The sequence below is a fragment of the Sorghum bicolor genome, chromosome 3 (genome assembly GCF_000003195.3).
Source record: "Sorghum bicolor cultivar BTx623 chromosome 3, Sorghum_bicolor_NCBIv3, whole genome shotgun sequence".
Taxonomy (NCBI): domain Eukaryota; kingdom Viridiplantae; phylum Streptophyta; class Magnoliopsida; order Poales; family Poaceae; genus Sorghum; species Sorghum bicolor.
This window is the reverse complement of record NC_012872.2, coordinates 5,498,227-5,524,258: the sequence shown is the minus strand read 5'-3', so window position 1 is coordinate 5,524,258 and position 26,032 is coordinate 5,498,227. Positions and strand designations below refer to the sequence as shown.

Here is a 26,032-nt window from a genome sequence, read left to right as displayed (position 1 = left end):
ACCGAGCCACATGGATATATAACACATCGCATAGCGACGAAAATCCCGCGTTATTAAGGCCTCCCAAAATATTTTATAAAAATTTTCATATATTTCTCATCGTATCGAATCTTGCGGCACATATGCATAAAGCACTAAATATAGATAAAAAATAACTAATTATATAGTTTATCTGTAATTTATGAGATGAATCTTTTGAGTCTATGATTGGACAATATTTATCAAATACAAACGAAAGTACTATTATTCTTGTTAAAATTAAAAAAAATTTGGAAGTGAACAAGGCCTAAAACTGACGCACTCACACACGCAATCCCGGTCCTGATCTGTGGCTATATCACCGCTGCCTGTGTGCCCGCCGGCTATAGCCGCACACACTCACTCGACACGCCGTCCGCGGTCCGCCACGGGCCTTCCACGCACGCCGCCGGAGCCCCCACCAAGCAGGGCACATCCAAATCACCCCCAAATCTAGCGGCCGGCGATGGAGCTGGTGTCGAGCGAAGACCTCGCGGCGATGGGCGCGGCGGAGCTGGTCCGCGTCTCGGCGTCGATCCCGCGCGCGGCTCCCCGCACCTTCGCGCTGCTCACCGCCTGCCTCGTCTGGCCGCTCTCCATCGCCGTGCTCGCGCACACCCTCTTCACCGACCCTTTGGACATCCTGCTCCGCATCCATCATGGCGCCACCCCGTCGGAGCTCCCGCAGCGCAGTGGCTCAGGCTCTGGGCCTACCAGTTCCTCTACCTCGTGGCCCTCTACACCTTCTCCATCCTCTCCACCGCCGCCGCCGTCTTCACCGTCGCCTCGCTCTACGCCAACAAGCAGCCGGCGTCCATGTCCTCCTCGCTCACCGCCATGCCGCTCATCCTGCCTCGCCTCCTCCACACTTTCGCCTGTGTCCCCCTCCTCATGGGCGCCTACCACCTCGTCTTCGTGCTCACCGTCTTCGGCCTCATCAACGTCTGCTTCGTCCCCAACAACGACGACGCGCCCGACGAGTCACCACCGCTGCCCCTCCCCTTTCTCCTATGCAACATCGTCGTCGCCGCCGTCTTCGTCGGGATCCACGACTACGTCTCCGCGCTGTGGCACCTCGCCGGCGTCGTCTCCGTGGTCGAGCCGCTCTGCGGGCTCGCGGCACTGGCCAAGAGCAAGCGGCTGCTCCAGGGCCGCACCGGCACCGCAACCACGCTCGTCGGAGCCTACATGACGATCTGCGGCGTCACCTTGCTGCTGTTTCGTGACGCTGTCGTTGAGGGGAGCTTCGGCTTGGCCTTGCCATGGCGGCTCCTTGTCGGCGCCGCGCTGGTGTGCGTTCTTGTGTGTGCCAATCTGCTGGGACTGCTCGTGCAGAGCGTCTTCTACTACTCCTGCAAGGCCTTCCACAACCAGAAGATTGACCGGACTGAATTGTATGAGCACCTTGGAGGGTACCTTGGGGAGACACTCAAGAGCAATATCCTCCAGATGGAGAACCTTTGAGATTATTGGAGCAGCATAGGAATAAGGACACAAGGGTAATAGCTGCTCATGCTCATGCACCTCGATCATTGCTTCATATACACTAGCTAGCTAGCGGTTTTAGATCTGTGGATCTTTCTCAATGCAAGGAGCGCTATCTGGTCTTCTTGTTTCTATATGCATGGTTTACAAGGAGCTATATCTGGTCTTCTTGTTTCTAAGTACCCAGTATAGTAGTTTATATGAGTATGCAGAGTATGGAAGCAATCTTTGGAATAGAACAAAGATGCATATGAACAAGCAGGCTGCCTTATTAATAATTTTGGTCTCACAAACGGTCTTCTTGTTTATCCTTGCTTTTCAAGTGAGTCGTGTTATATTGTTCGTGACTGTGATTAATGATTTCGAGATATATTTAGGGTTAGCATTCACTGATGCACAATTGTTTTTCCCCTTTTACTAATGTGAGACTTTGAGAGGCCGTTCTCACATGAGCTAGCTGGTGCTCCTTGATTCTGTGCGGTGTGGCTGTTTGGTGCTGGTGATGAGCATGTATTGTAGTAGGCGGCGAGGGCGAAGGTGACGTTGCCGGCGTGGAGCGTCGTTCACGGAATATAATGACATAGGCCCTGTTTGGTTGGTCCGTTAAATTTTATCGTCTACCATATCGAAAGTACTATTTACGAAACTAGATTATCATATCCAAATATTTATGTCGCAAATTACTCTCTAGCTGTATTTTTAGTTTTATAAATAGTTTATATTTAGTACACCATACATGTGTCCAAATATTAAATGTGACTGGCGGTAAACTTTAACTCGTGAAACCAAACAGAGCCTTACACACATAGTAGTATCTGACAGAGAGAGTCAGCAGTACCTCACCATGCATAATCCAGATATCATCCAGTACACACACGTACAGATAGATAATTAAGAAAGGCATGCAACTGATGCAAAGATCGAGTCTCGATCGAGTGCTTGGTGATGACCGAATTATTAATAACCGTACTAATACCAGATGGATGCACACACGTACGTGTTCATGCAGTGTGCATGGATGTCACAGTAGATATATAGCTCGGCGTATCGTTACCATCGCCGCCCCTACTCCTTCTCCTCCCCTCCACCGAGGATGAGGCCTCGGAAGCAGATGATGTCGACCACCCCGGAGATGAAGATGGCCGCGGTGTTGACGCCGGTCCAGAAGCTGAGCCCTCCCGGGTTGCCGGCGACGACGAACAAGAAGTGCAGTCCAGCCCACAAGCAGTGGCCGGCGGCGGTGGCCACGAGCGCCGCGTAGGCAAGGACAAGTCGCCGGTGCCGTGGAAGCTCCAGCAGCGCCGCCAGCGCCCCGGCGGCCGCCTGGGACACGACGCACACGCACCACAGCACCCAGGCCACGACGGCGGCGTCGACCGCGCCGTCCGTCATCTCCTCGGGCTCGGGGCCGGTGCGCGGCGGCAGCAGCCACGACGGCAGCTGGCTGATGCTGGTGACGACGAGGACGTAGGCGATGGAGAAGGCGAAGCAGCCGGCGTTGAAAAGCGCCCAGATGATGACATGTCGGACACCGGCGGGGAGGAACGGCGGAGGATCCGCGAGCACATGCTTCTTCTTGATCTGCTGCTCCTCCTCCTCCTCCTTCTCCACGGACACGGCGGTCAGCGGAAGCGGAGCAGCCTTGTCAGCCATGGATGATCCTGCTGAGCAGATCAATCAATAACATATACCGTATATAAATTAGCAACACAGGCACGTTTAGTTAGTTAATTTATTCTCGTCTTAATAATTCTGTCGCAAAAGGTAAAGATACGAAGATAAGAAGAGGCCGGGAGATCGAGAGGGATCGAGAGTGGGAGAGAGCTCACTGACTCGCCCTAGCCCTAGAGAGCGGGGACGACGATGGCCGGAATGGCTGTGGAGCTTGATGAGCCTTGTGGCAGGCTTTCTACAACAGAGCACCAGAGAGACTGAGAGAGACCTCACCTTCGCCTCGCTCTGCTCTCTCTCAAGCTATATTTCTAGCTCATGGACTATTGAAGGGCGATGCCGCGTGGGTACGTGTCGAGAGCGTGGGGCGTGGGCGCGCGCGGCCGAGTCTGATTGAGAGAGAGGAGGATGCAGGAGTGCACGGTACCATAGATGTTAAAAAAAGGTAGGGTAATTGTCAGCATGCGGCATGTGATATACGTACTGTGGCATCTCGCACAACTTCATCACTTTGTGACTTGTTCAATCTCATCATGCACACTAGCTACTTTCCATCTCCGAGACGGGGAACGAAATCAAAATGCGTGCACGACGATGCAATGAATAAAAGGCATGCATGCAGCTAGCTGTGTGGCACGCCTCGTTTCCATTTCCGGCCGGCACGCGGTAATAAGCTTTTCCTTCCCAGCACCCCCACCTCTGAACGAATGTTTCATCGATTCAGGTAGCTAGCTAGTACTACTGTGTACAGCACAGGATCGATCGTGCACACTACTCACTAGCTAGCTAGTGGATCGTCATCCATCAGCTGGTCTTCACACAGCTGATTCTGTTTTATATATAGTGTGTGGGCGTATCGTATTAGCAGGCACATACATGAATCATGTGCATGATCACGTCGTTCTACCAGTACATGCAGGGCAGCTCAGCTCGTGCCACTGGGGCCATGTATAATTAAGCTGTTACATGCATGCATGTGCAGGAGTGCACTGCAGTAGCTTGCTGTTCTCAGTATCCACTAACTGGTAAGCGCGGGGCTAGCTCCTGTAAGAAACGAGAATGAGAGAATGCTCAATCATATTCCATGACAGTGTATGAGTACATATACAAGTGCCAAAGCACTGGTGGCCGTAGGCTACTAACTGAACTCCTAGAGACTCGGATCAGCTGAAGAATCGGTCATGTACGTGACCATTAGCCTATACAACTCAGCTGATCCCTATCTATCTATAGGATCCGGAGGAATAGGTCGTTGACACCCCCCCTCAGTTGAAGCCTCGGTCGTCCGTAGGCACAAACTGTCTCTGAACTCATTGAACAATGGTGTAGGTAGTCCTTTTGTCATGATGTCCGCAAACTGGTGCTCAGTTGGGATGTGCAGGACTTTGAACTGGCCAAGGGCTACCTTCTCTCGCACAAAATGAATGTCGAGCTCCACATGTTTCGTTCTCCGATGGTGCACTGGATTTTCAGAGAGGTAAACTGCAGAGACATTGTCACAGTAGATTACCGTGGCTTTGTCTATGCGCACATGAAGTTCGTGAAGCAGGTTTCTGATCCAACAGCACTCCGCGGCAGCGTTCGCCACAGCCCGGTACTCGGCCTCTACGCTGGACCTTGATACGGTCGTCTGGCGTTTCGACGACCATGACACCAGAGAGTTGCCGAGGAAGACACAATAGCCCGAGGTCGATCGTCTGGTGTCCGGGCAACCAGCCCAGTCGGCGTCGGAGTACACCTTGAGCTCAGTCGATGGTTGTGCAGAGATCCTGATGCCGTGGTGAATTGTGCCACGAAGATAGCGCAATATGCGCTTGACTAGATTCCAGTGCACGTCATGTGGGGCCTGCATGTGTAGACACGCTTGGTTCACTGCATATGCGATGTCCGGGCGTGTGAGAGTGAGATACTGGAGCGCGCCGGTGATGCTGCGGTAGAACGAGCCATCGTCTGCAGGTTTTCCATTGGTTGCTGACATCTTCGGCTTGGCCTCGACTGGAGTGGATGCTGTCTTGCAGTTAGCCATACCTGCTCGCTCAAGGATGTCCTCCGTGTACTGAGCTTGGTTGAGCAGGAAGCCATCAGCATCACGACGCACCTGAACGCCGAGGAAGAAGTGCAGAGCGCCAAGGTCTTTGATGGCAAAGGCCTGACGCAATCTGCCAATGACGTCGTGGAGCAGAGCTGGTGTTGATGCAGTCAGTATGATGTCATCAACGTAGACAAGAAGGTATGCCGCTTGAGTGCCATGACTATAGACGAAGAGAGAGCTGTCGGAGCCGGTTGCGATGAAGCCCATGCCATGAAGGTGAGTGCTGAGTCGCTGAAACCATGCCCGAGGGGCCTGCTTGAGTCCATAGAGGGACTTGATCAGCAGACATACATGATCAGGCCGGGATGAGTCGACGAAGCCGGCCGGTTGGTGGCAGTAGACGCGCTCGGCGAGATCACCATGCAAGAAGGCGTTCTTGACATCCAGTTGGTGGACAGGCCATCGGCGCATCGCGGCAAGGTGAAGCACCGTCCGGATGGTTGCTGGTTTGACCACCGGTGAGAACGTTTGGTGGAAGTCCACGCCAGGACGCTGAGAGAATCCGCGGACGACCCACCGCGCCTTGCGTCGCTCCAGTGTGCCGTCAGGGTCGAGCTTGTTCTTGAAAAGCCACTTGCCACTGATGATATTCGCATGTGGTGGCCGTGGCACAAGTGTCCATGTGTCGTTCGCCTGAAGCGCGTCGAATTCCGCCTGCATGGCTGTGAGCCACTCCAGATCACGGAGAGCAGCCCGAACCGACGACGGTGGCGGCGTGATGGTGTCCGTTGTGGCCACGTTCGCGTACTTGGGGTTGGGCAGTCGAATGCCGTCCCTAGCACGCGTGATCATCGGGTGTTGACGAGGCGGTGATGTCGGCGGAGCCGTGGACGTTGGTGGTGGAGCCGATGCCTCTGTTGTGGAAGGCGCAGGAGGGTCGTTCGACACGGGAGGATGTTGTGGCGAGGGTGTGGCCACGCGTCCGCCCGTTTGATGTCGGTGTGGAGGTGCTGGCACACGACGTCGCAACGTTCGCGGTCCAGTCGGGATCTGGATCACGTCGTCAGTGCACGGCTGGCACTGGTGAGCTGCCGTCGGCGATGGAGTTGCATCCTGCGCAAAGGGAAAACATGTCTCGTCAAAATAGACATGACGTGAGATTATAACCCGTTTGGTCACTGGATTGTAACATTTGTAGCCGCGTTGATCGAGTGGGTAGCCGAGAAAGATGCAGCGTGCAGAGCGTGGTGCGAGCTTATGTGGTGCGGTTGCAGCTGTGTTGGGATAGCAAAGACAGCCGAAGATACGGAGGTGATTGTACTCCGGCTGTGTGCCGAACAGGAGCTCGTAAGGCGTGGCGTGTGCACGAGGGCGACATGGACGGCGATTCAGCAGGTAAGTGGATGCTGCGAGTGCGTCGGGCCAGAACGTGAGTGGCGCCGAGGCTTGGAACAGAAGGGCACGGAGGCCATCATTGAGCGTGCGTAATACACGTTCAGCGCGCCCGTTTTGCTGGGATGTGTATGGACATGTGAGGCGTAAGGCGATGCCGTGTGTGGCGAAGAAAGCACGAGATGCGGAGTTATCAAACTCTTTACCATTGTCTGTTTGGAGACACATGATGGGAACCTGAAACTGTGTGCGCACAAAAGCATGAAAGGAAATCAGGGTAGGGAGGACATCGGATTTGTGACGCAACGGGAATGTCCAGGCATAATGAGAGTAATCATCCAAAACAACCAAATAGTATTGATAACCAGAATTGCTTAAAATTGGGGATGTCCATACATCGCAATGCAAGAGTTGAAAGGGGAAACTAGAGACATTATTGGATGCACTGAATGGCAGGCGTACATGTTTGCCTAAGCGACAGGCATGGCAAGTATGACGGCTGGATTTGGTGCAGGAAAAACCAATGGAACGGGACAGGCGCTGGAGCGTTTCTTGACCAGGGTGACCAAGACGCGCATGCCAGGTGGTGCTGTTGGTGGAGGCAAGAAGTGCTGTTGCAGGGCGCGCCGCAGATGATGCAGATGGTGCCGAAGAGCGCTGGATGGGATAGAGGTCGCCTGATGAATCACATCGGAGGAGCGCCATCTGGGTACGGAGATCCTTAATGGAAAAGCCCCAAGGATCAAATTCAACAGAAACACCATTATCACGGGTTAGAGCGCGCACTGAAATGTGATTCTTGACAATTTGAGGAGCAATTAATACATTACGAAGTTGCAAGGGAGAGGAGGAAGGAGTGGGGATGACGGCGTGGCCGGAGCATTTTGTAGGAAGGAGCTGGCCATTGCCGACAATAATATGATGATGAGCAGTGTTTGAGGGTGGGGAACTGAGTATACCGGTGTTTGATGCCATGTGAGCCGTGGCTCCGGTGTCGAGGAACCAATCGCCGCCGACACCACCATTGTTGTTGATGGACATGCCGTTGAGGGCAGTGTAGAGCCCGGCCGGCAGTTGGCCCTGAGAGGTGCCGATGCGTCGGTGGTGGGGCAGAGATCGCGGCCATGGCTTGCGGGGGGTGGATGCCAGGCCGGGATCCGAGGACGCTGGGTCGCCAGGCGTGCATGGGCCACACTTGCACAACGCCCTGCCACGGGTTGTACGCCGAAGCCCATGGCGGTGGCGACGCGCTGCTGCTCTGGCCGCCGGATGGAGCATGGTGACCGGCGGAGGTGTTCTGGCGATTGCGGCCATCTGACGCCTTGCGCTTCTTGCGACGATCATTGGCACCAGGGTTGGGTGCCTGTGGTGGAGGCGGATTCGGCGTGACAGGCTTGGTGGCAGGTGGGGTGGTGGCGGCTGCCATGAGTGCCGTCTGCGCCTCCATGTGTTGGGAGTGCCGCATGCGGTGTTCCTCCTGCAGCAAGTAGGATTTGGTGTAGAGAAACATGGGCGGGGGAGACATGGTGGAGAGGACTGCAATGGCCTGACTGAACTTGTTGTTCAGGCCACGCAGGGTGTTGATGACGAGCGCCGGGTCGGAGACGGCGGCACCGCAGTCGTAGAGAGTGTCGGCGAGGCGTTTGAGTCGACCACAGTACTCGCTGATGTTCATGTCGCCTTGGAACAGGCTGTGAAACTCCTGCTGGGCGTAGACGGCGCGTTGCAGGCTGTTGTCGAGGAACTGATTCGTGATCGCCGTCCACGCGGAGTAGGCAGTGGCTCGCGATCGTTCCAAATTTCTTTGGAGACGGTGGAGTACAGCCATGAGACGATGCAGGAGTCCACCTGGAGCCACTCCGGGTTGTCGATCATGGCGGCGGCGTCGACGGTGCCGTCGATGTGGTCGACAAGGCCAAATTTCTGGAACGTAAGTTCAAAGAAATTGCGCCACTGCCGGAAGTTGCCGTCATCAGCAGAGAGAACGACGGGAACGTGGTTGCGGATGTTGAGCAGCACGAGTGTTGCAGCAGCTGGGGGAGCAGGTTCTGCGGGGTCGGCGAACGGGTTGGAGGAAGATGAACCCGATGGACTCACCATGGCAGAAGCAGTGGAAGAGTTGGGGCAGCGGAAGTGGAGATTGGATCAGATGTCGACTGATACCATGTAAGAAACGAGAATGAGAGAATGCTCAATCATATTCCATGACAGTGTATGAGTACATATACAAGTGCCAAAGCACTGGTGGCCGTAGGCTACTAACTGAACTCCTAGAGACTCGGATCAGCTGAAGAATCGGTCATGTACGTGACCATTAGCCTATACAACAAACTAATCAGCTGATCCCTATCTATCTATAGGATCCGGAGGAATAGGTCGTTGACAGCTCCAAAACTCTGCACGGCAAGGTCGACCCCTTTTTCAGCTAACTCTTTGGCATGCTTTATCTGTTGAAAAAAAGGTGATCTCCAATAATACATGCATGGTATGACTATAACCCACCACAACCACTCAATTTACTAATTCTCCTAAGGTGGATTTATCCTAGTGTTTTCAGAGCCGCATATCGTGGGTCCCTCCCCTATCTCACCAAACACCACCAAATCATCCTGTCTCATCCCACCTTAACCTCGGAATCAAACACTTTATAGAGTCACACACTATGGATCAAGTTCTTCTTGTATAATGGATGACTTTTTACTTTTGCACATTATTAGAAAATAATATTCCTCTTTTGTGTATTCTGAGAACTGTAATAGCTACCTGGTCAAAATGTCGTCCATAGGTTATTAGAACTTGACAATCGATTCTTCAGCCTTTTTTTTTTCTAGATTTCCTGGTCGTTAAGTCATGAAGTAGTAATATAGTTACTAGTACTGAAGCATTCAGGATTTCAGCTTTCAGGTAGCGGGGCACGGTCAATTTGCTGTGCTCGTGAGTCATGACGACGGGTCAATTCCAGGTAGCGGCCGGGCGAATGTCAGCATGTGCACTGCAGCCACAGCACGGACCACCACGTAGGGTTGCCTTATGCTTCAGCTAGGCCCTTGGGAAAGTACTCAAGATCATCGGTCAGTGATGTTACAAAGCACAATTGCACTAGCTTGCTGATATTGCAGTGGAGCAACCGAGCTAGATAGCTATATATAGCTAGGTTTTGCTTTTACAAAGTGAAACGTATGGTTTATTGTGTTTAATCTGTTCTTAACACATGGCCGTGCGCGTGCGAGTGCAGTCAGCTTTGTCAGCTTATAGTGGAATGGTAACGGAACACAGGGGGGTACGGTGTGTGGAAGGCGGACGGCGGCAGTACTATCTAGCCGGGTGGCCGGCCGGGTTCCTTGCACGGGAGCCCTCACGAAGGAATTCACCGTCCGTCTCGTTCCTCTGTTTCAACCGCAGATCGTTTTATAGTTTCACACGGGTCTGTTCTACTGAAAGTAAAAGTATCCGTCGGCCCTACAGTCACACGGGTCAACCAGTTTATTAGGTACAGAACAGTACTTTTTTCTCTCCGAACAAATTAACATCAGCTATTGAAACAATTAGCCAAACGAGACCAAAGCACGCTAGATCAACAAGGGGCACAGCAACCGCGGGCATGGCACTGGGTGCTGGCGCTGGCAGCTGCGCTGGGACTGGGATCGGGCACTCGTAGTAGTGGAGCGGGCGGCGTTGAGTTGGCAGCAGCGCGGTGCTGATCCTCACCAAGCCATGTCCATCGTCGGTTTTGCAGTTGGATGGAAGACTCAAGAGACTCAAATGGGGGCTACCGTCGGCCTAAATCCAAAACGAATCCAGCGTACAACTTTTCTTATTTGAAAATGATAATTTCTGCAACTTTTCATTTTTAAAATGTAACTAAGTTATACATATATGTTATAGAAAATAACTTATTTCTATAAATTATACTAAGAACTTGGTATAACATTTTGCAAAACTTATCACCATATGACTTATACCATATAACTTACAACTTATGCTAAAACTTTAAAACACAAAAGTTATAAAACATTTTTTTTAAAAATTTTCTTTTGTCTTTTTTCTCTTTTTATTTTTTATATAAGTCTATCAATTTTTTCTTTTTATATATGCTGTCAACCCTTATTTTATTTGGGCGACTGTTCACTTAGATTTGATGTAACAAAGGTTCAAACTACCTCCCCTTCTAGCGTGCTTTTCCATAACCACCGTTGATGTCATAAAAAAGTAAAACATTTATTTTAAAATGCTAGATGTAAATTTTAACCATATAATTTGTAATTAATAACTTTCTGCACGTATCTTTTATGTCTAACTTTTTGTATGCAACTTTTATATCTAACTTTCTCTACGCAACTTTAATATCTAACTTTCTACGTGTAACTAGTAGATATTAATTTATAATTATTATCTTTTATGTCTAACTTTTTGCAAAGCTATTTGATTTATTATATTTTGTGCTTAATTGTAGTTATTATTATATGTTAAAATTAGTTTAATTAAATTATATGCTTAAATTTTAATTGTAACTTTTTTGAACGTTCGCTAAATTGTCTCGTCATAAATTACGTTGATAAACTTGTTCCATAAAATATTATAGATAAAAGTTATGCGTATAACTTTATCATGTAGTAAGTTATATGTATAGGTTATGTGTGTAACTTTGTCACAATGAAGGTATATGTTAAAGTCACGTATATGAGTTATACGTAAAAGTTATGAGTGCAATTTTTCAAAAAAAGAAAAATAGTAAATTTTTTTTTGCCTAAAGTAGAAAACTTTCCAAAAATAGAAAATTGCGGGATTTTATTTTTTGTCAAAAAAGAAAGTCGTGGGAGCTGTCTGATCGTTCGCTAGACAGTCGGATAGGATACTAGTTTATGGACCTGCAGCCCAGAGACGCTGGAAGCCTGGAATGCTCTAAGCAAAAAAAAGGTTTATGTAAATAAATATCTAAGCAAAAAAAAGGTTTATCTAAAAAAATCTATTTTATTAGATTAGAATCTATATATACATATGTTGATATTCTCTAAGCAAAAAAAAGGTTTATGTAAATAAATATTATAAGATGGTTTCATAGCTACGTTCCAGTATATCATCCTGATTATTTATTTTTTTCATGATCAGACATACAGGCCATTTTTCATTAAGAAGAAAGAAATGGTCATAGGTCATATATATGACCTAGTTCACATGTTTACGCGACGGTGGCAAGGAGCTATTGTTACCGCAGCCAAGTCCTAGCTGCTGGAATCATTCACGAAGAATGTATCGTCATAATTATTTTGGGATCACATTCCTCTTTTCGAACCATAGTCCCAAAGAGATATGCCACCTTTCGAACCGCAAACTTAAAATTAACGATCGATCTACGTCCCACGTACTCTATTTCTTGTACCTACATATCAAGAACTTTTGTGACTATGATCGGCCCAGACACCAGTGTGTCCCACCACAAGCTCGTTATAAGACCATCAAAAGGACGTCATGGCACTGGCACGATACTAGCACTATTTGGCACAAGAGCTAACTAGATGGACATGTGGTCCATACACCACTCTAAAGTTTAGTCAAACATTAAAATATAGTAGATAAACTTTCTAAGATTACGAAAACTACAAATAGACCGCTCTATAATTTGGTTTTATATTTAAGATATCTTAGCTACGACACTGCCATGGTACTAGCACTATTTAGCACGGTAACATTGGGCACTATGTTTTAACAAATGTGCTAGCCACGCCGTGGTGTTGAGGAAAAGAGAGGAGAGAAAAGGGACAAGGGAGTTAGGATTTGGGGAGGGAGAGGTGATATACTCCATATGCTTCTCGTTCAACACAGCTCTAGCTCTCGTCAAGTATTCATCCAAAGATAGAAATAGGTCAAACCGCATAGTGCTAGTCACGTGCCATGTCTGTGTTGGGCCTACAAGCCAGAATCATGGCCATTGGACTACGACTATGCTCATGCCTGTGCCAGCACTAGAACTACGACCTTCATATCATGACGTGTCGTGCCGTATTCGGGCCATCAGGACAGACCCATGCATTTTGACCACCTGTAAAGTCCCCCGTAAGCAACATAAATAATGACAATGGATCTTGATGATAAAAAAACCCATCTCTGAACTAAGACCTTGTTTAGTTTCCAAATTTTTTTAAGATTCTCCGTTATATCTAATATTTGGACATATGGAACATTAAATATAGATTAAAAAATAACTAATTACACAGTTTGACTGTAATTTACGAGATGAACCTTTTGAGCCTAGTTAGTCTATGAGTAGACAATAATTACCAAATACAAACGAAAGTGCTACGTTGGTTAATGGTTAGTGAACAGCTTACAGTTCTAGCAAGGATTCAATTGTTGCTATGCAGTGCACAAATATAAGCATCGATCCTAGCTGGCAGCTAAATGGCCTCCCGTTCCTGCAACTAGTGGTGTTCTGCATACACAGCCGCCGTGGCAAATAAAATTGTAAATCACCTGAAAATGCATCCCAACAGTAGAACTAAACTCAAATCAGATCGACGAAAGAACCCAGATAAGCACGCAAGGGACATGATGGACCATTCGTCAATCCAAGATTTACCAAATCGCAACAAAACAGTCACGTTCGTCTCACCATTCCAATCCAAGAGTTATTAAACACAAAGGAGGCGCGACATTAAAAGGGTGACGAATCGAACGACCGACCGAGTCCTGCGAATTCGGGACACCGGAGATGGCTCACTTGACGCCGCTGATGAAGCCGAACGCCGCCTCGCGCGCGTCGGCGGTCTCCGTGGCGAGGTCCATCGCCTTCAGCAGCGCTTCGGCGAGCGCCATGGCGCCGCTGACCTGCTCGGAGAGGCAGGGGCTCTGCTTCCACGGCGCGGTGTTGCCGCCGCCGCCGCCGTCGCTGGCCTCGTCCAGGGCCACCAGGAGCTCGGCAGCGCTCAGGTGCCCGCGGGCGCGTTCCACGCCGTCGTGCACGCGGGTGGCGAGCGAGGCGGCGTTCCCGAGCTTCTCAAGCGCGCACCACACGCCGGGGTGGTCCCCGGCGAGGTCGTCCTCGGAATCGAGCGGCGCGCTCGGGCACGGCGCGCCGCCACGGAGCGCCAGGTGCCGGGCCGCGCCCATGCTGGCCACGGCGAGGCCGAGCTCCATCGAGGCGCCCTCGAGCGCGCGCTGCGCCGCCTCCGCGCGGGGTCCCTGGTGGCGGCGCCTGTCCTGCACGTCGGCGTCCACGGCCTCGAGCGCCCCGAGGAGGTGCTCGTGGACGCTGTGGCAGTGCTTGGCCGCCATCACCACCCGCCGCTGGAACAGCGCCTTCCAAGTCGACTCCAATTCTTCCATTTCCATCTCCATCTCTCGCTATCGGTGGTCGGTGCTCGTTTCTGGAAGGTCCGTCCTGGGGGAGCGGTTTATATAGCCGCAACGCGCACCGCCTCACGCCGGCAATGGCGAGCCCACCGCCTTGTTGGGTTCCACACCTGAGATCTCTATGGCCCTCAATGACAAGTGGGACCAAAACCGTGGGTCCCTCGTTCCCGTGGCAGGGTGGCCAAAGCCGTGGGTCCCGCATTCCGACGCAAGGAGCATGCAGGTCGTTCCCATTCCACCTGGCATATATAGGAGGCCGCCGCCGCCGCCGCCGCCGCATTCTCTTTTCTGTCCGTCGCACACGCACGCGCGCTCAATGGCAACGGAGGAGCAGCGGTTGATGGATCTGGCGCGGACGGTGCCGGCGATCCTCCTGCTCGTCGGCACCTCGGGGAAGGCCGTCGCGAACATCAAGTGCGCCCGCGAGCTGTTCGCCGGGAAGAAGTGGGGCTTCGATGACTCCGACGACCCCGAGTCTCCGCCCTCCAACACCGACCGAGGCGGAAACGGCAGCGTCGGCGGCGAACCCGTGGAGACGACCACCACCGGAGGCGGCGATCACAGCGGCAGCGGCGTACCCTCGAAGTCGAAGACCACCGGCGGCAGCCAGGCCCAGGCGAGCCTCCTACGTGGGGTCTCCGTGGACAGCGGCGGCTACTGGGCCGACGTCCTCGCCAGCGCGCTGGCCCCCGGAGAGGGCCACCTCCCCGTCGCCTACCGTGAGATCACGCGCCTCGTCTCGCTCCACGCCGAGGCCGGCCACGTCTTCGTCAACTGCGCCGCGCGCCTCGGCCTCCATCCCGACGACGACGACGACGACGGAAACGGCGCGCGCATCGGCCTCCAGCCCGACCGCGCCGCGCGTTGGAAGCGGTGGATGGACCTCCGGGAGGCGGCCGTCTGCCACGCCCACGACGCGCTTCTGGCGCTGAGCTCCGCCGCGGCGGCCGCCACGGCGGCCGAGGACTTCCTCCGGTGGCGGTCCAACGAGTCCCCGCGCCGGGAAGGGTGGCGTTCGGCGGCGCGGCAGCTCGTGAAAGACGCCAGGCGCAGCCTCGGCGAGGCCACGGACGCGGCGAGGCTGATGCGCGACGCCGTGCTCTGCGAGTTCTTCGTCACCTGGGTGATTCTGACACGCGCTTAAACTGAAGGCGCATTGCTAATGGCGGCGCTTTTGCTTCTTTACTCCAATTTCATTCGATTTTGTGTGTGTGTGTATATATGAATATGTGGTTCATTGCTGGAACAAATGCAAATGGGAATGGCCTGATCCATGTGGAACTGTGCCTTAGCTGTTCTAGTCTCCTAGCAATGGTAAAAGTAACAACAGAGTGCCTGAACTGAAGACATGCATGATCCATCATCAAATTATAAACATCATGCATTCTGTAGTTTTGCTTGGAAATTGCACAATTTACCCCTGCTTCGTATGCCACTTGCCCACTTTGCTCTTGTTAGAGAAGTGTTTCACTGCTCTGTACATTAATCGTAGATGGTCCCTCTTTTTTTTTATAAGATGCAACATGTTGTTCACCGACGTTTTGTTGACTTCTGATAGTTGACATTGTATAGACTATTTTTCAAAAGCAGTCGTGTCAGCCACAACCCCGTCTGTAGTCAACCGTTTCAGTACCACAGTTACTCGCCTTGAGACGATTATATATACAAAACCACAAGCATTTCATCTCCATTCAGACAAATTTAATCCCAATTCCTGCTTCGACCTTCTTGTTCCTCCTTCACCATCTCTGTAGAGAAACTAGCTCACCAGCTGCTGGAGATGGAGCCAACAGAGAGGTCCAAGAAGAGGGTGCATCCATGGATCAACGCCAGAGTACACTTCCTGCTCTGCTTCGCCGTTGGCGCTCTCGTCGCAGTCGCGCCGCTGGCCGCCACCGGCGCCTCATCGGCCACCACCATCCGCTCCTCGTTTCTCGGCCCGTTCATCGACGCTCACCGAGCTGTGGCCGCGCCGTCGCCGTCGCCGCCTGCGGCCCCCGACATCGGCCTCCTCCTGATCGTCACGGTCACGCGGCCCGACGACGGCGGCATGGCGCAGGACGCGTCGGTGGCGAGGCTCGCGCACACGCTGCGGCACGTGGCGCCGCCGCTGCTGTGGATCGTGGTCGGGGCCAGGAACAGAACCGCGACGGCGAGGACGGAACGGTTGCTGCGTGGCACCGGACTCATGTTCCGGCACCTCACCTACGATGCCACGAACTTCACCGGCGCCGACGCCGGAGATGAGGCGGACCACCAGAGGAACGTGGCGCTCAGCCACATCGAGCTTCATCGGCTGAACGGAATCGTCCATTTCGCCGGCGCTTCCAGCGTCTATGACCTCCGCTTCTTTCAAACGCTCAGGCAAACTCGGTATGGATGCTACTATCACTCCTATCTTGCGGTTTTTCAAATGCAATGCCTTCTGCCTTATTCAGTCTATTTTTCTTATGAAAATGAAAATTTTCGAGAAGAAATTGACTAGTTCTTATAGCAGTACTGGCCAAACAATTTTGCAGAATATAGCAAAATAACACTGGTTGTTTGAATTCTTGATCCAGAGGCATTTCAGCGTGGCCACTAGCAACTATCTCACCAGCGGACCAGAGGGTAACATTAGAAGGACCAACATGCAACTCATCACAAATCACAGGCTGGTACTCGAAGGATTCAAGCACCAATAGAACACAGATAATCGCCAACTCCATGGGAGCAGCAGACACCAGCGCAAACAAGAACTCCAGCTCTGACCATCGCATAATAAACACATCTGGAGTTGGGTTCAGGAGCTCACTGCTTTGGAATTCAGAAAGGTCACTCATCAGGAGGAGGAACTCATCAGTTGGAGCAACACAGGTTTGTCATTGCGATTGCAACTCAAAGTCAACATATACAAAAACTAATCATTCTGATGATGGTTTTGGTGATTTCAGGATTTCATCCAGTTTGTACGAGAAATAGTGATCCTAGATGGAAACAAGCTTAAGGGCGTCCCCTCTGAATGCTTTGAGTCCCAGGTAATGTTGTGGCACATGGACATGTCAACATTTACTCTAAACACTGAAGAAGATAAGGAGATTGAACAGCAGCAGATTCCTAAAGAAGAAAAGAAGATTGAACAGCAGCAGAATTCTGAAGAAGAAAAGGAGATTAAACAACAGCAGAATCCTAAAGAAGAAAAGGAGACTGAACAGCAGCAGAATTCTGAAAAAGAAAAGGAGATTGAACAGCAGCAGAATCCTGAAGAAGAAAAGGAGATTGAACAGCAGCAGAATCTAATGAAGAGCGATGAAGATCCCACAACATGAGACTTAGGTGTGGAAGAAACATGTTCATGTAACCTCCATCATGTATATCAGTTATTTTGTAGAAGCAGGCACAGTTGAGAGTGTTATTAAGCACTGAATAACTACTTCACAGAAGATCCAATATTCTTTGTCCAAAAATTTTCGTAACACCAGGATTGCTGTCTATCTTCTAATGCTAAATCTGGAGATACAAATTTTCCTTCTAGTGGAGAATACATTCTTCAATCTCCAATTAAAAGGCCGATCCACCTCCTTTTGTTTTCCCTGACAACACATCCTTCGCCTCGTTAATCTTTGAAGCAAGGTAATGACTTCCACCAGCATCTGGATGGTTAGCGACCATGACCCTCTTGTGCGCCTCTTTTACCTTCTCTGCATTGGCAGTTTCCCTGTAAACATCAATGAAAAAAGAAGGTTGCTTAATGGAGGCAAATAATAGTATAAGCTAAGCATGAAAAATTGTTGAATCACAAGGCAGTGACACTTCTAAAAATTCAAGAATGACTGATCGGACTAGGACAGATGCAATTTTGAAGATTTAATTCAGTATGTTAGTACGAAGGACAGCTTACTGAACATCTGAAATCTTTCATACACATCTGACAAAAGACATAGCATTTATTTTTAGAAAAAATAAAAAATGGACCAAAAAAAATATATTGCAAGGAGAGACTGAATTGGCTGGGGAATATTGACTCAGAGCTACATTAAATTATTTTAGGAATGGGAACTTATGGAATAACAACAATGTTAGTTACTCTAAAGCTATGTATTTGCAATACAACCGGCGACAAGAGGGGCAGGTCCACTATTTAATACTTACCTGGTATGACATGAATGTCCAATCTTGGATCTGTGTTATCTGGTCTCTAAAATGGGATAAACAGGCGACAAGAGGGGGAGCTCTACTATTTGATACTCAGACAATTACCTGGTACGACACGAATGTCCAATCTTGGATCTATTTTGATCTCTAAAATGTGACTAGGTGGTTAGGGGGTGTCAGCTGAGGTGATATAGGGGTGTTACATATCCCAGTGTACCTGTGGGGTCATTAGATTTATGCGATTTGGTCTCAAAAATAAGGGGGCACTGTCTTATTCGTATAAGGTGTTAGATTAAGAGTTAAGAGAAAGACCTTAACCTTAGATATATTATCATCCACATACCACTGAGGTGCTAAGATGTTTTGGCTTGATGCCTTGATACATAGTTAAAGGAATGTATCTAGAAAAGCCCAAACACCTTATAATTTGGAACAGAGGGATATGCTGCAGTGGCTGATCAAGCCCTCCACTCCATTACATATTCTAAGTGGCTGAATCTCATCTCAATTCATAGCCTTCAAATGATAACTGTTGCATTTGTTTTAATAAAGCCCTGTTATAGGAGTGAAATTCCCTTTGGCTTTTTTGTAAGTTGTCTAGTTGGAAATTACTGAAGCACACCACAACAACTGAAACAGATTTCTTATGTGTCCAATGGTAATTTGCAGCTAAAGATCCCGTGTACTGTGGTTTAAAGTATCAAGAATCCTTTTATATGTTGTCTTAGTTGAACTTACACTTAAGTACTTATGCCAAATGACCTATTATGTGCATTTTACCCAGGATTTGGGCAACAAGTCAGAGATAGCTGATATCAAGATGCCAGACAGGTTCCAGGAAAGATCCTTGTGTTTATTTTCCTTATACACGTCCCTTGCTAACAATTAGCTACAGCCAGCTTAAAATAATTCAAAAGGAACTATATAATTGAGTGTTCACAGGCAAGATATCAATTATGGAAGTCTTACGTAAATAGCAACATAAACAATGATCGACCATGGTACATATATTATGTAAGTTGTATGTATTGTGTACCTGACACCAAGGATTAATGCAGCTTCCCGTCGGTTCATCATAGGTTGAAAGCCACCTTCATAGAATTTCCGCATTCTAGGAACAATAGGCCTTGCCTTATAAGCTTGCCAAGCTTGGATGCCATATCTACCAGCAAGAGCAGTTGCTGCAACTGCAAGTCCTGCTATAAGTGGCGTAGCCTGCAGAAAATAATATACAAATAAATACCAATATCTACAACTTTGTCTTAATACATATCCAAGCCTTTTTAGCAATGTCGCACAGCCCATGAACTGAAGCACATATCATCCAAAAAATCAGTGGAAAGATAAGCATGCGAAAACCTTTCTTTAGCATGTAAGCCAATGAAATTCTGAGAGTTTTACTTGCTTGATCCCATTAGTAGTACAACTGTCCAGCATAACCCTGGGCAAATTACCCGTACCCGAATTACCCGGATCCGAACCCGAATTACCCGAACCCGAGGTACCCGATCCTAAATTCGGATAGCGATTTTGATTACCCGAAATTAGTTTGGGTAATTCGGGTAATATCCCCCGGTACCCGAACTACCCGAATATTTGTCTTTATCTTTGTATATATCATGTGTTGTTAGCTAAATATTAGAACTTATCAATTTAATAGAACATAATTCTCTTTGTTTGAACAAGTGCTAGTAATATATTATTCTCTACAAAATGCTATTGAAATTATATATAAATTGCTGCTAAAATTATATATAAATTGCTATTGAACTTTTGTGTAGTGTGTTGTTTTTTGAAAATTCGGGTAAATCGGGAATACCCGAACCCGAATTATCGGGTACCCGAAATTGCGGGTAGTGTTTTTTCGGGACTAATATCGGGTAACAATTTTCATTACCCGAATTTTAAATTACCCGAATTACCCGACCCGAAAAAATCGGGTAACCCGAATGCCCAGGCTTAGTCCAGCAAACAGCACATTGGGGTTACCAAACACTTAAGTCCTAAATACAAAGCATGTGCAAACTATTTTTTCGCTCTTCAGTTCTATTCTTACTGGATCAAGATAAGCAAACCTTCATGCAATATGCTGTTATGCTCATGATCGAAAAAAATGGTCTATGGCCCTTAGCCTTACACACTATGTACTTATTATATGACACTATGTACCTATTATATGAAAAGTAACACATCAAGATTTGCGTATTCGAAAATAATCAAAACTAAACAAATCTGCAGAGCATCCAAATTAGCACAGAATGGTGTCAAAATCACACGAACTTATGGGCGAATTTCCAAATTTTTTTTATCAAACTAAGTTGCCCTACCATATGTCAAACGCGGAGGCAAGGAACAAAAGAAACAGACGAGGGAAAAGAGGGACCCCGAGTAATATAAGGGAGAGGAAAAGCGTGTAGGGTAGTACAGCGTACCATCTCAATCACCGAATAATCCGGCGAAGTGGGTAGAACTGCCCCGAACTAGGGTTCCGAGTATCGCTAGAGCCTAGAGGCACCGGTTCTAGGGTTCCGGTGATCGCCGCGACGAAGAAATCGGCGTGACGGCGAGGGAGGAGTATGAATGCTTCGAAGGACCCCTGGAAGGGTGGAGACTGGAGAGAACCCTAGTTGGGCTGGGCCTCCTTCCAAAGCGGCACGGGCCCATTAACCTCCGGGCTCCGGCAACACAAATCACTAGCATGAAAAGCCGCTTTCCTTAGAAGAAGACGAATTCAACAACAGAGGCCTTCCCCCATCTCGTCCTCCTCTCCCGTCTCTCTTAACAGCGAAGGAAGAAGACGACGCCGCGATCATCCGTCATCTCCAGCCTCCCACGCGCTTCCTCCGCCCTATTTTAGGTTGCTCGGCACGCCACCGGCCACCGACATCCCACCTCGCCGAATCAATCCCCTTTGTCCTTCCCCTCCCTCTCCTCGCCTCGCGTTAGGTAGCTGTAGCTTGCTTTCGATCCGACCCCCCACATCTCCCTCCGGTTTCGCCATGGGCGCCGCCGCCAACAGCAACCATGAGGAGGAGTCGAGCCCCCTCATCCCAGCTGCCGCCGCCGCCGCGGACGAGAAGCCCCCGCAGGCTCCGGCTCCGGCGCCGGAGGCCGCCAAGTGCTACGCCGACGGGGTCCCTGTCGTGATGGGCGAGCCCGTGTCGGCTCACGCCTTCGGCGGCCTCCCGCGGGAGAGCTGGAACTCCGGGATCCTCTCCTGCCTTGGCCGCAACGACGAGTTCTGCAGCAGCGACGTCGAAGTGTGTACGTGCCCCCCTTGTCCTCGGAATCGGATACCCTTTGTTCGAGTCGTGCGTAATTTTTTGAGGGATGTGCGTGGTTTCGCGTTTGGGGATCTCCAGGAGGAATAGGTGGATGTATTACCACGATTTTGAGCTCGATTTAATCGGAAATGGGTAGATTGTTCTGGAATTTTTCGGTAGTTTTCACAATGAGAGACCTAGTCGGTGTTAGTTTTGGTGTGCAACTGAGGATTGTTAGAATTTCTGATCAGCTTGTCTGAATTTTTGGCCTGATTTCGTACCTGAATCGAAGTTAGGATGCTGTGGTAATATATGTAAGTGAAGAGCTCTTAATCAAAATGGGTTGCTGTGAATTCCTGTCAATTTAAAGTGCCTCGCTTATCAATCCCAAGTATGGAATCATGGCACAACAAGGCCTGATAGTATGAATGTGCATACATATTATTTCCATAATAACAGACAGATCTGAAGCCTTTTCTTGTTGAAACTATCCTTTCTAGTTGGCAAATTGTTTCCTGTAAAGGTGCTATGACTACTAGACTCTGTATGATTCATTTTGGTATTCCTTCTTGTACAATCTTTTAGGAACTTGTAAAAAACTGCATGATATCTCTAACCTGAAATTCATCATCATAAAAGTAATAGCCCAAAAGCGGTCTAGACAAATTTCACATCTTAGCTCTAATTATTGACTTATTCAGGGTGAGCTGAACTTTCTACAGAGTACAGAGCTATCGTATTTGACATGTACAATTATGAGATGAAATAAATTTTATATTTAGACATTGCTATCTTAAATGGCTTCAATTGAAGGACATGCTAAGTTGTCTCTTGAAAGTGCTGTTCTAACTAGCCAACAACAGCTGGTTCGCTCCTCTAAAAGTTGATGTAATAGTTGATTGATTGTGACTGCTCTTGTTTGATCCAGTGGCGGAGCTAGAGAAATATTGACGGGGTGCCACCATATGGTTCAATATTACGCTATTTGGTACCAGTACCAGTGTATCAGTCCCTCCCACACGCTAGGCACCAGTCCTGTGGCTCCTCATATTATTTTTTCCCACTTCTGCGACATTATAACACATATAGTTGATATTTTTTTTCTTTCTTGGTGATTGGTGTGTTGAAATTTAAGTTTTATCGTTCACACTATACAACATTATAAGGTTTGAACTAGAGGGATTTAAGGATCTCATAGAATGTATTTTCCTTATCACAAATAATGGCATCCATATCTTAATATAGGCATTTTACTACTTGGAAATAATGATGCATGTGATAGGGAATCTTATTGAACCTCAGAGTCAAAGCGTGTGAGCAAACAAGCAATTGAAACTGATTTTATTTGCTTCGTTCCGTTCATAATATCAATTATCAAATATCATTATATCATAGAAAAAAAAAGCCTAACCCACTAACCCTAGAATCTGGACAAACTACCACAAAAACAAGAACCACAAAATTGGAACCAATTTGGATGCTCATATTGATGAAAATTGAAAGAATAGAGAATATGTGAAGTTGCTTAAGAACGGCGATAAAGAAGAGCATGGCCATGGCAGTGGACGAACGGCGATAGGATCCTGGTGCTCATGTCCCTAAGGCTAGACGCCTGACCAGTCTGAAGCAATGCCACGGCTGGCCGCAGACGACGGTCAGCTAGGCTAGTTCACATTGTCGTCGAGGGGAGAGAAGTAGAGAATGGGCACGTGGAAGGGGAGAGAAAAGAGAAGGCTGCAGGAGGGGAGGCGTTTGCCGTCAGGAGTTTGGCGTGAGTCGAAGTGATGGTCGACAATTGTGTGGGTAGATGACATTGGGCTGCCTGTTGCGGCGTTGTGCGCTGCTGTGGGCTTTCAACGCTTGCTCAGCTAGCCTGTGGGTGCAGACGTTCCTGGGAGAGGGGTGCGAATACAGTAGAAGTGTACATACTATTGCCTATTTTGTATTTCGACCTGGGGGCGTCCACACCCAGTCAATCCTGATCCGCCCATGGTTTGATCCATGTTGAAGGATTGACAGTTTCCCCCTTCATATACCTACCATTTAGTTTTTTACATTGTTTCTTTTAGCTCTGTTTCATACTCAAGGACCAGAATCTTGCTGTACATTTGGTGGATAATAGTCATTTTTGTATGTGGACTAATCCCTGAAGGTTATCCACTAAATTGTTCACTTTTAGATTTAGGTACCATGTCTTACTAAATGTTGTGCCCTGATACCATGAATTAGCTGACATCCGACACCCATTTTATTGGTCACAGTTGTACTTATATATGTACAACAGCACATGATGCTCATGATCTGCTCCTTAATAAAAGGCTAAAAGTGCATTATCTGGATTAGGAAGGAGCAGGTGTCTTTGTTAACCATAGAATTATTGCAAACCGTTGCCGTTAATTGATGATTTCTGAACTTATTCACTGAAATTATCAGTTGAACCTTATTGCTTCCTTACAGTATACACACTTCACAAAATGCTAGCCTGTGTAATTCTGGGAGTGTGGATTATGCTTTTTCCTTGTACATCCAGTTTCACAAAGAATCTTGAATTACTTTTTGTTAATTTGGGTGTTGAACAAAGAACTAATTACATATTATTTCAATGTATCAGGTCTTCTTGGAACCGTAGCACCATGTGTGCTCTATGGTAGTAATGTTGAGAGGCTTGCTGCTGGACAAGGCACATTTGCAAACAGCTGTTTGCCTTACACTGGCCTGTATATGCTTGGGAACTCTCTCTTTGGGTGGAACTGCCTTGCCCCATGGTTCTCTCATCCCACTCGTACCGCTATTCGACGACGCTACAATCTTGAGGCAAGTGTTTCTGTCTGCCCAGCTTCTGTACGATTTTCCATTCGTCAGTGTGTGTGTGTGTGTGTATCCATCTCCATTTGAAATTTGTTTGTAGTAGTACTTGAATTGATACTAGCATATTTTGCAACGTTTTGTGTTGATCTTGAGTTTATATGGATTTTCATCCTTTATATCTCTGCTTGCATGTAGGAGTTACTCTAGCTCTGTCTCAAAAGTAATATTATGACACGGTTCTTTCAATCCTTCTCTGTTCAGGGTAACTTTGAGGCTTTCACCAGGCAGTGTGGGTGCTGCGGCAGTCTGGTCGAGGACGAGGAGAGGCGCGAGCACCTAGAGGCTGTCTGTGACCTTGCGACCCACTACCTCTGCCACCCTTGTGCCCTCTGCCAGGAGGGACGCGAGCTGCGCCGCAGGGTTCCCCACCCTGGGTTCAACAATGGGCACTCCGTCTTTGTCATGATGCCACCCATGGAGCAGACCATGGGGCGTGGCATGTGAGCTATTTCAGCTCCTGCCCTACCCTAGTTCGATCTGTGCTTCCTGTGTTTTCTTATCTGCCGCTGTTGTCGTCTGATATGTCGTTTGTTTGTCAGTAAATACGAGTTTGTGATATGAGAACGTGTTGGGAACTTTGGATTGTGGCAAATGGATCTGTTTGCTCCTTATTAACTGCCGTTTGGATTCTGAACTATATATTGTATCTCCTGTGTCACTGTGTTTGTTCGTGGTCCTATCGGGCCTGTTAGTGTGAAGTCCATTCCATCGTACCTCAATTCGTGTCCCAACTCTCTTAAACACACGGGACAAGAGCTGAAAAATGGTTGGTGACTTGCAACCGGATGGAGATGATCGCTAGTATTTGTGTTCTGGAAATCTTGGTCTCATTCATTCTACTCTGAACAATCTGGTTTTATGGGTGTATCCTACGTAGTATAGTTACTAGTTGTCTGACTCCCGCTGTTGCTAATAATCTATCCGCGCCTTGCAAATCTGTAATTTTTGCAGAATATCTCCTATACCTGGAAGGCTGCCAAAGTTTGAGAAGTTGAATTTGGTTAGTTATTATGTTAGCGTCAGTCATCAGATGATAAAATTGACAGAAAACACGGTAGCGTTAGACCTTGGCCTTGTTTAGTTCGCTCCGAAATCCAAAAAGTTTTCAAGATTTTCTGTCACATCGAATCTTGCGGCACATGCATGAAGCATTAAATATAGACGAAAACAAAAACTAATCACACAGTTTGACTGTAAGTCACGAGACGAATCTTTTAACTCTAGTTAGTCTATGATTGGATAATATTTACCACAAACAAACGAAAGTACTACAGTTCCGAAAACTTTTCAGTTTTCGGAACTAAACAAGGACACTTATATTTGCCACTGATTATCGTTACAAAGGGCACATTTGGTATAGATTCTACAACTACTACTGAAGCTCTATTTTCTAGGTGATGTACCCAAAGGGGTGAAATTGCAGTTGCTCCTCGTGTGTATCCTCAAGAAAGTGGTCTCACAACACGCTGGCATCATGGTAAAGCTGAAAAAAAGAGCATCTACAAGCTTCGTGGGCTGCCAGCAAGGCAAGGTCTAATTTTTTTTCAGAACATGCTTGACACGTATTTCATTAAAAAATAGTTTAGAGAGAACAAAATACATATTCGACAACACCACTTGGCGAGATACCTCCTGGTGTCCTGGTGCAACAAGTGACCGCGAGGGATGAGCATGGGCGTCGAGCCTCAAGCTAGCCATGCCTAGTGTCCCCTGGGGGGGTGGGGGGCAGGGTTGACCAGGTGAGGCCAGTTCCATGCATAGCCAGGGCGCAGACATGCTTAGCTTTTGTGTTGGTAATTATGATAGTGGAGTTTCGTCT

The 26,032-nt window shown here is 48.4% G+C and overlaps 7 protein-coding genes and 1 pseudogene across 8 annotated transcripts; 4 read left to right on the top strand and 4 right to left on the bottom strand.

The window, feature by feature from the left end:
• On the top strand, positions 373–1,811 carry LOC8075131 (annotated as a pseudogene).
• LOC110434217 lies at positions 2,260–3,505 on the bottom strand. 2 transcript variants are annotated; one of them, XM_021458052.1, is made up of 2 exons: positions 3,333–3,505; positions 2,260–3,164 (listed from the first exon to the last, which is right to left on the bottom strand). In XM_021458052.1, exon 2 carries the CDS (start codon positions 3,154–3,156, stop codon positions 2,569–2,571), a length of 588 nt encoding a protein of 195 aa, XP_021313727.1. In that variant the 5' UTR covers positions 3,157–3,164; positions 3,333–3,505; the 3' UTR covers positions 2,260–2,568. The 2 variants fall into 2 exon arrangements, with proteins under 2 accessions (XP_021313727.1, XP_021313728.1); XM_021458053.1 differs by having other exon boundaries at positions 3,337–3,505.
• Positions 6,930–9,006, bottom strand: LOC110434125. The gene is made up of 2 exons (XM_021457872.1): positions 7,558–9,006; positions 6,930–7,303 (listed from the first exon to the last, which is right to left on the bottom strand). The coding sequence occupies exons 1-2, from the start codon at positions 8,424–8,426 to the stop codon at positions 7,069–7,071; spliced, it is 1,104 nt and encodes a 367-aa protein (XP_021313547.1). The 5' UTR covers positions 8,427–9,006; the 3' UTR covers positions 6,930–7,068.
• On the bottom strand, positions 13,133–13,933 carry LOC8059120. Its single transcript, XM_002455125.2, has one exon. It carries the CDS (start codon positions 13,931–13,933, stop codon positions 13,313–13,315), a length of 621 nt encoding a protein of 206 aa, XP_002455170.2. The 3' UTR covers positions 13,133–13,312.
• LOC8059119 lies at positions 14,265–15,361 on the top strand. Its single transcript, XM_002457267.2, has one exon. It carries the CDS (start codon positions 14,265–14,267, stop codon positions 15,090–15,092), a length of 828 nt encoding a protein of 275 aa, XP_002457312.1. The 3' UTR covers positions 15,093–15,361.
• LOC8075130 (probable glucuronosyltransferase Os01g0157700) lies at positions 15,654–17,256 on the top strand. Its single transcript, XM_002457266.2, has 3 exons — positions 15,654–16,321; positions 16,510–16,804; positions 16,882–17,256. The coding sequence occupies exons 1-3, from the start codon at positions 15,729–15,731 to the stop codon at positions 17,254–17,256; spliced, it is 1,263 nt and encodes a 420-aa protein (XP_002457311.1). The 5' UTR covers positions 15,654–15,728.
• Positions 17,280–20,714, bottom strand: LOC8059118 (mitochondrial import inner membrane translocase subunit TIM14-1). The gene is made up of 3 exons (XM_002455124.2): positions 20,515–20,714; positions 19,119–19,297; positions 17,280–17,645 (listed from the first exon to the last, which is right to left on the bottom strand). The coding sequence occupies exons 1-3, from the start codon at positions 20,515–20,517 to the stop codon at positions 17,489–17,491; spliced, it is 339 nt and encodes a 112-aa protein (XP_002455169.1). The 5' UTR covers positions 20,518–20,714; the 3' UTR covers positions 17,280–17,488.
• Positions 20,816–24,871, top strand: LOC8059117 (cell number regulator 8). The gene is made up of 3 exons (XM_002457265.2): positions 20,816–21,346; positions 23,957–24,159; positions 24,415–24,871. Exons 1-3 carry the CDS (start codon positions 21,082–21,084, stop codon positions 24,655–24,657), a joined length of 711 nt encoding a protein of 236 aa, XP_002457310.1. The 5' UTR covers positions 20,816–21,081; the 3' UTR covers positions 24,658–24,871.

What these genes read in the sequence shown, in the direction of transcription:
- LOC110434217 (XM_021458052.1), bottom strand. Translation starts at nt 3,156, where the DNA reads ATGGCTGACAAGGCTGCTCCGCTTCCGCTGACCGCCGTGTCCGTGGAG.
- LOC110434125 (XM_021457872.1), bottom strand. Translation starts at nt 8,426, where the DNA reads ATGGCTGTACTCCACCGTCTCCAAAGAAATTTGGAACGATCGCGAGCC. An exon ending in TCACATGGCATCAAACACCG is followed by an intron (nt 7,304 to 7,557) that starts GTATACTCAGTT and finishes CTCCGTACCCAG; the next exon opens with ATGGCGCTCCTCCGATGTGA.
- LOC8059120 (XM_002455125.2), bottom strand. Translation starts at nt 13,933, where the DNA reads ATGGAGATGGAAATGGAAGAATTGGAGTCGACTTGGAAGGCGCTGTTC.
- LOC8059119 (XM_002457267.2), top strand. Translation starts at nt 14,265, where the DNA reads ATGGCAACGGAGGAGCAGCGGTTGATGGATCTGGCGCGGACGGTGCCG.
- LOC8075130 (XM_002457266.2), top strand. Translation starts at nt 15,729, where the DNA reads ATGGAGCCAACAGAGAGGTCCAAGAAGAGGGTGCATCCATGGATCAAC. An exon ending in CAAACGCTCAGGCAAACTCG is followed by an intron (nt 16,322 to 16,509) that starts GTATGGATGCTA and finishes TTCTTGATCCAG; the next exon opens with AGGCATTTCAGCGTGGCCAC. An exon ending in CATCAGTTGGAGCAACACAG is followed by an intron (nt 16,805 to 16,881) that starts GTTTGTCATTGC and finishes TGGTGATTTCAG; the next exon opens with GATTTCATCCAGTTTGTACG.
- LOC8059118 (XM_002455124.2), bottom strand. An exon ending in GCATTAATCCTTGGTGTCAG is followed by an intron (nt 17,646 to 19,118) that starts GTACACAATACA and finishes TGATGTTTACAG; the next exon opens with GGAAACTGCCAATGCAGAGA.
- LOC8059117 (XM_002457265.2), top strand. Translation starts at nt 21,082, where the DNA reads ATGGGCGCCGCCGCCAACAGCAACCATGAGGAGGAGTCGAGCCCCCTC. An exon ending in CAGCAGCGACGTCGAAGTGT is followed by an intron (nt 21,347 to 23,956) that starts GTACGTGCCCCC and finishes TCAATGTATCAG; the next exon opens with GTCTTCTTGGAACCGTAGCA. An exon ending in GACGACGCTACAATCTTGAG is followed by an intron (nt 24,160 to 24,414) that starts GCAAGTGTTTCT and finishes TTCTCTGTTCAG; the next exon opens with GGTAACTTTGAGGCTTTCAC.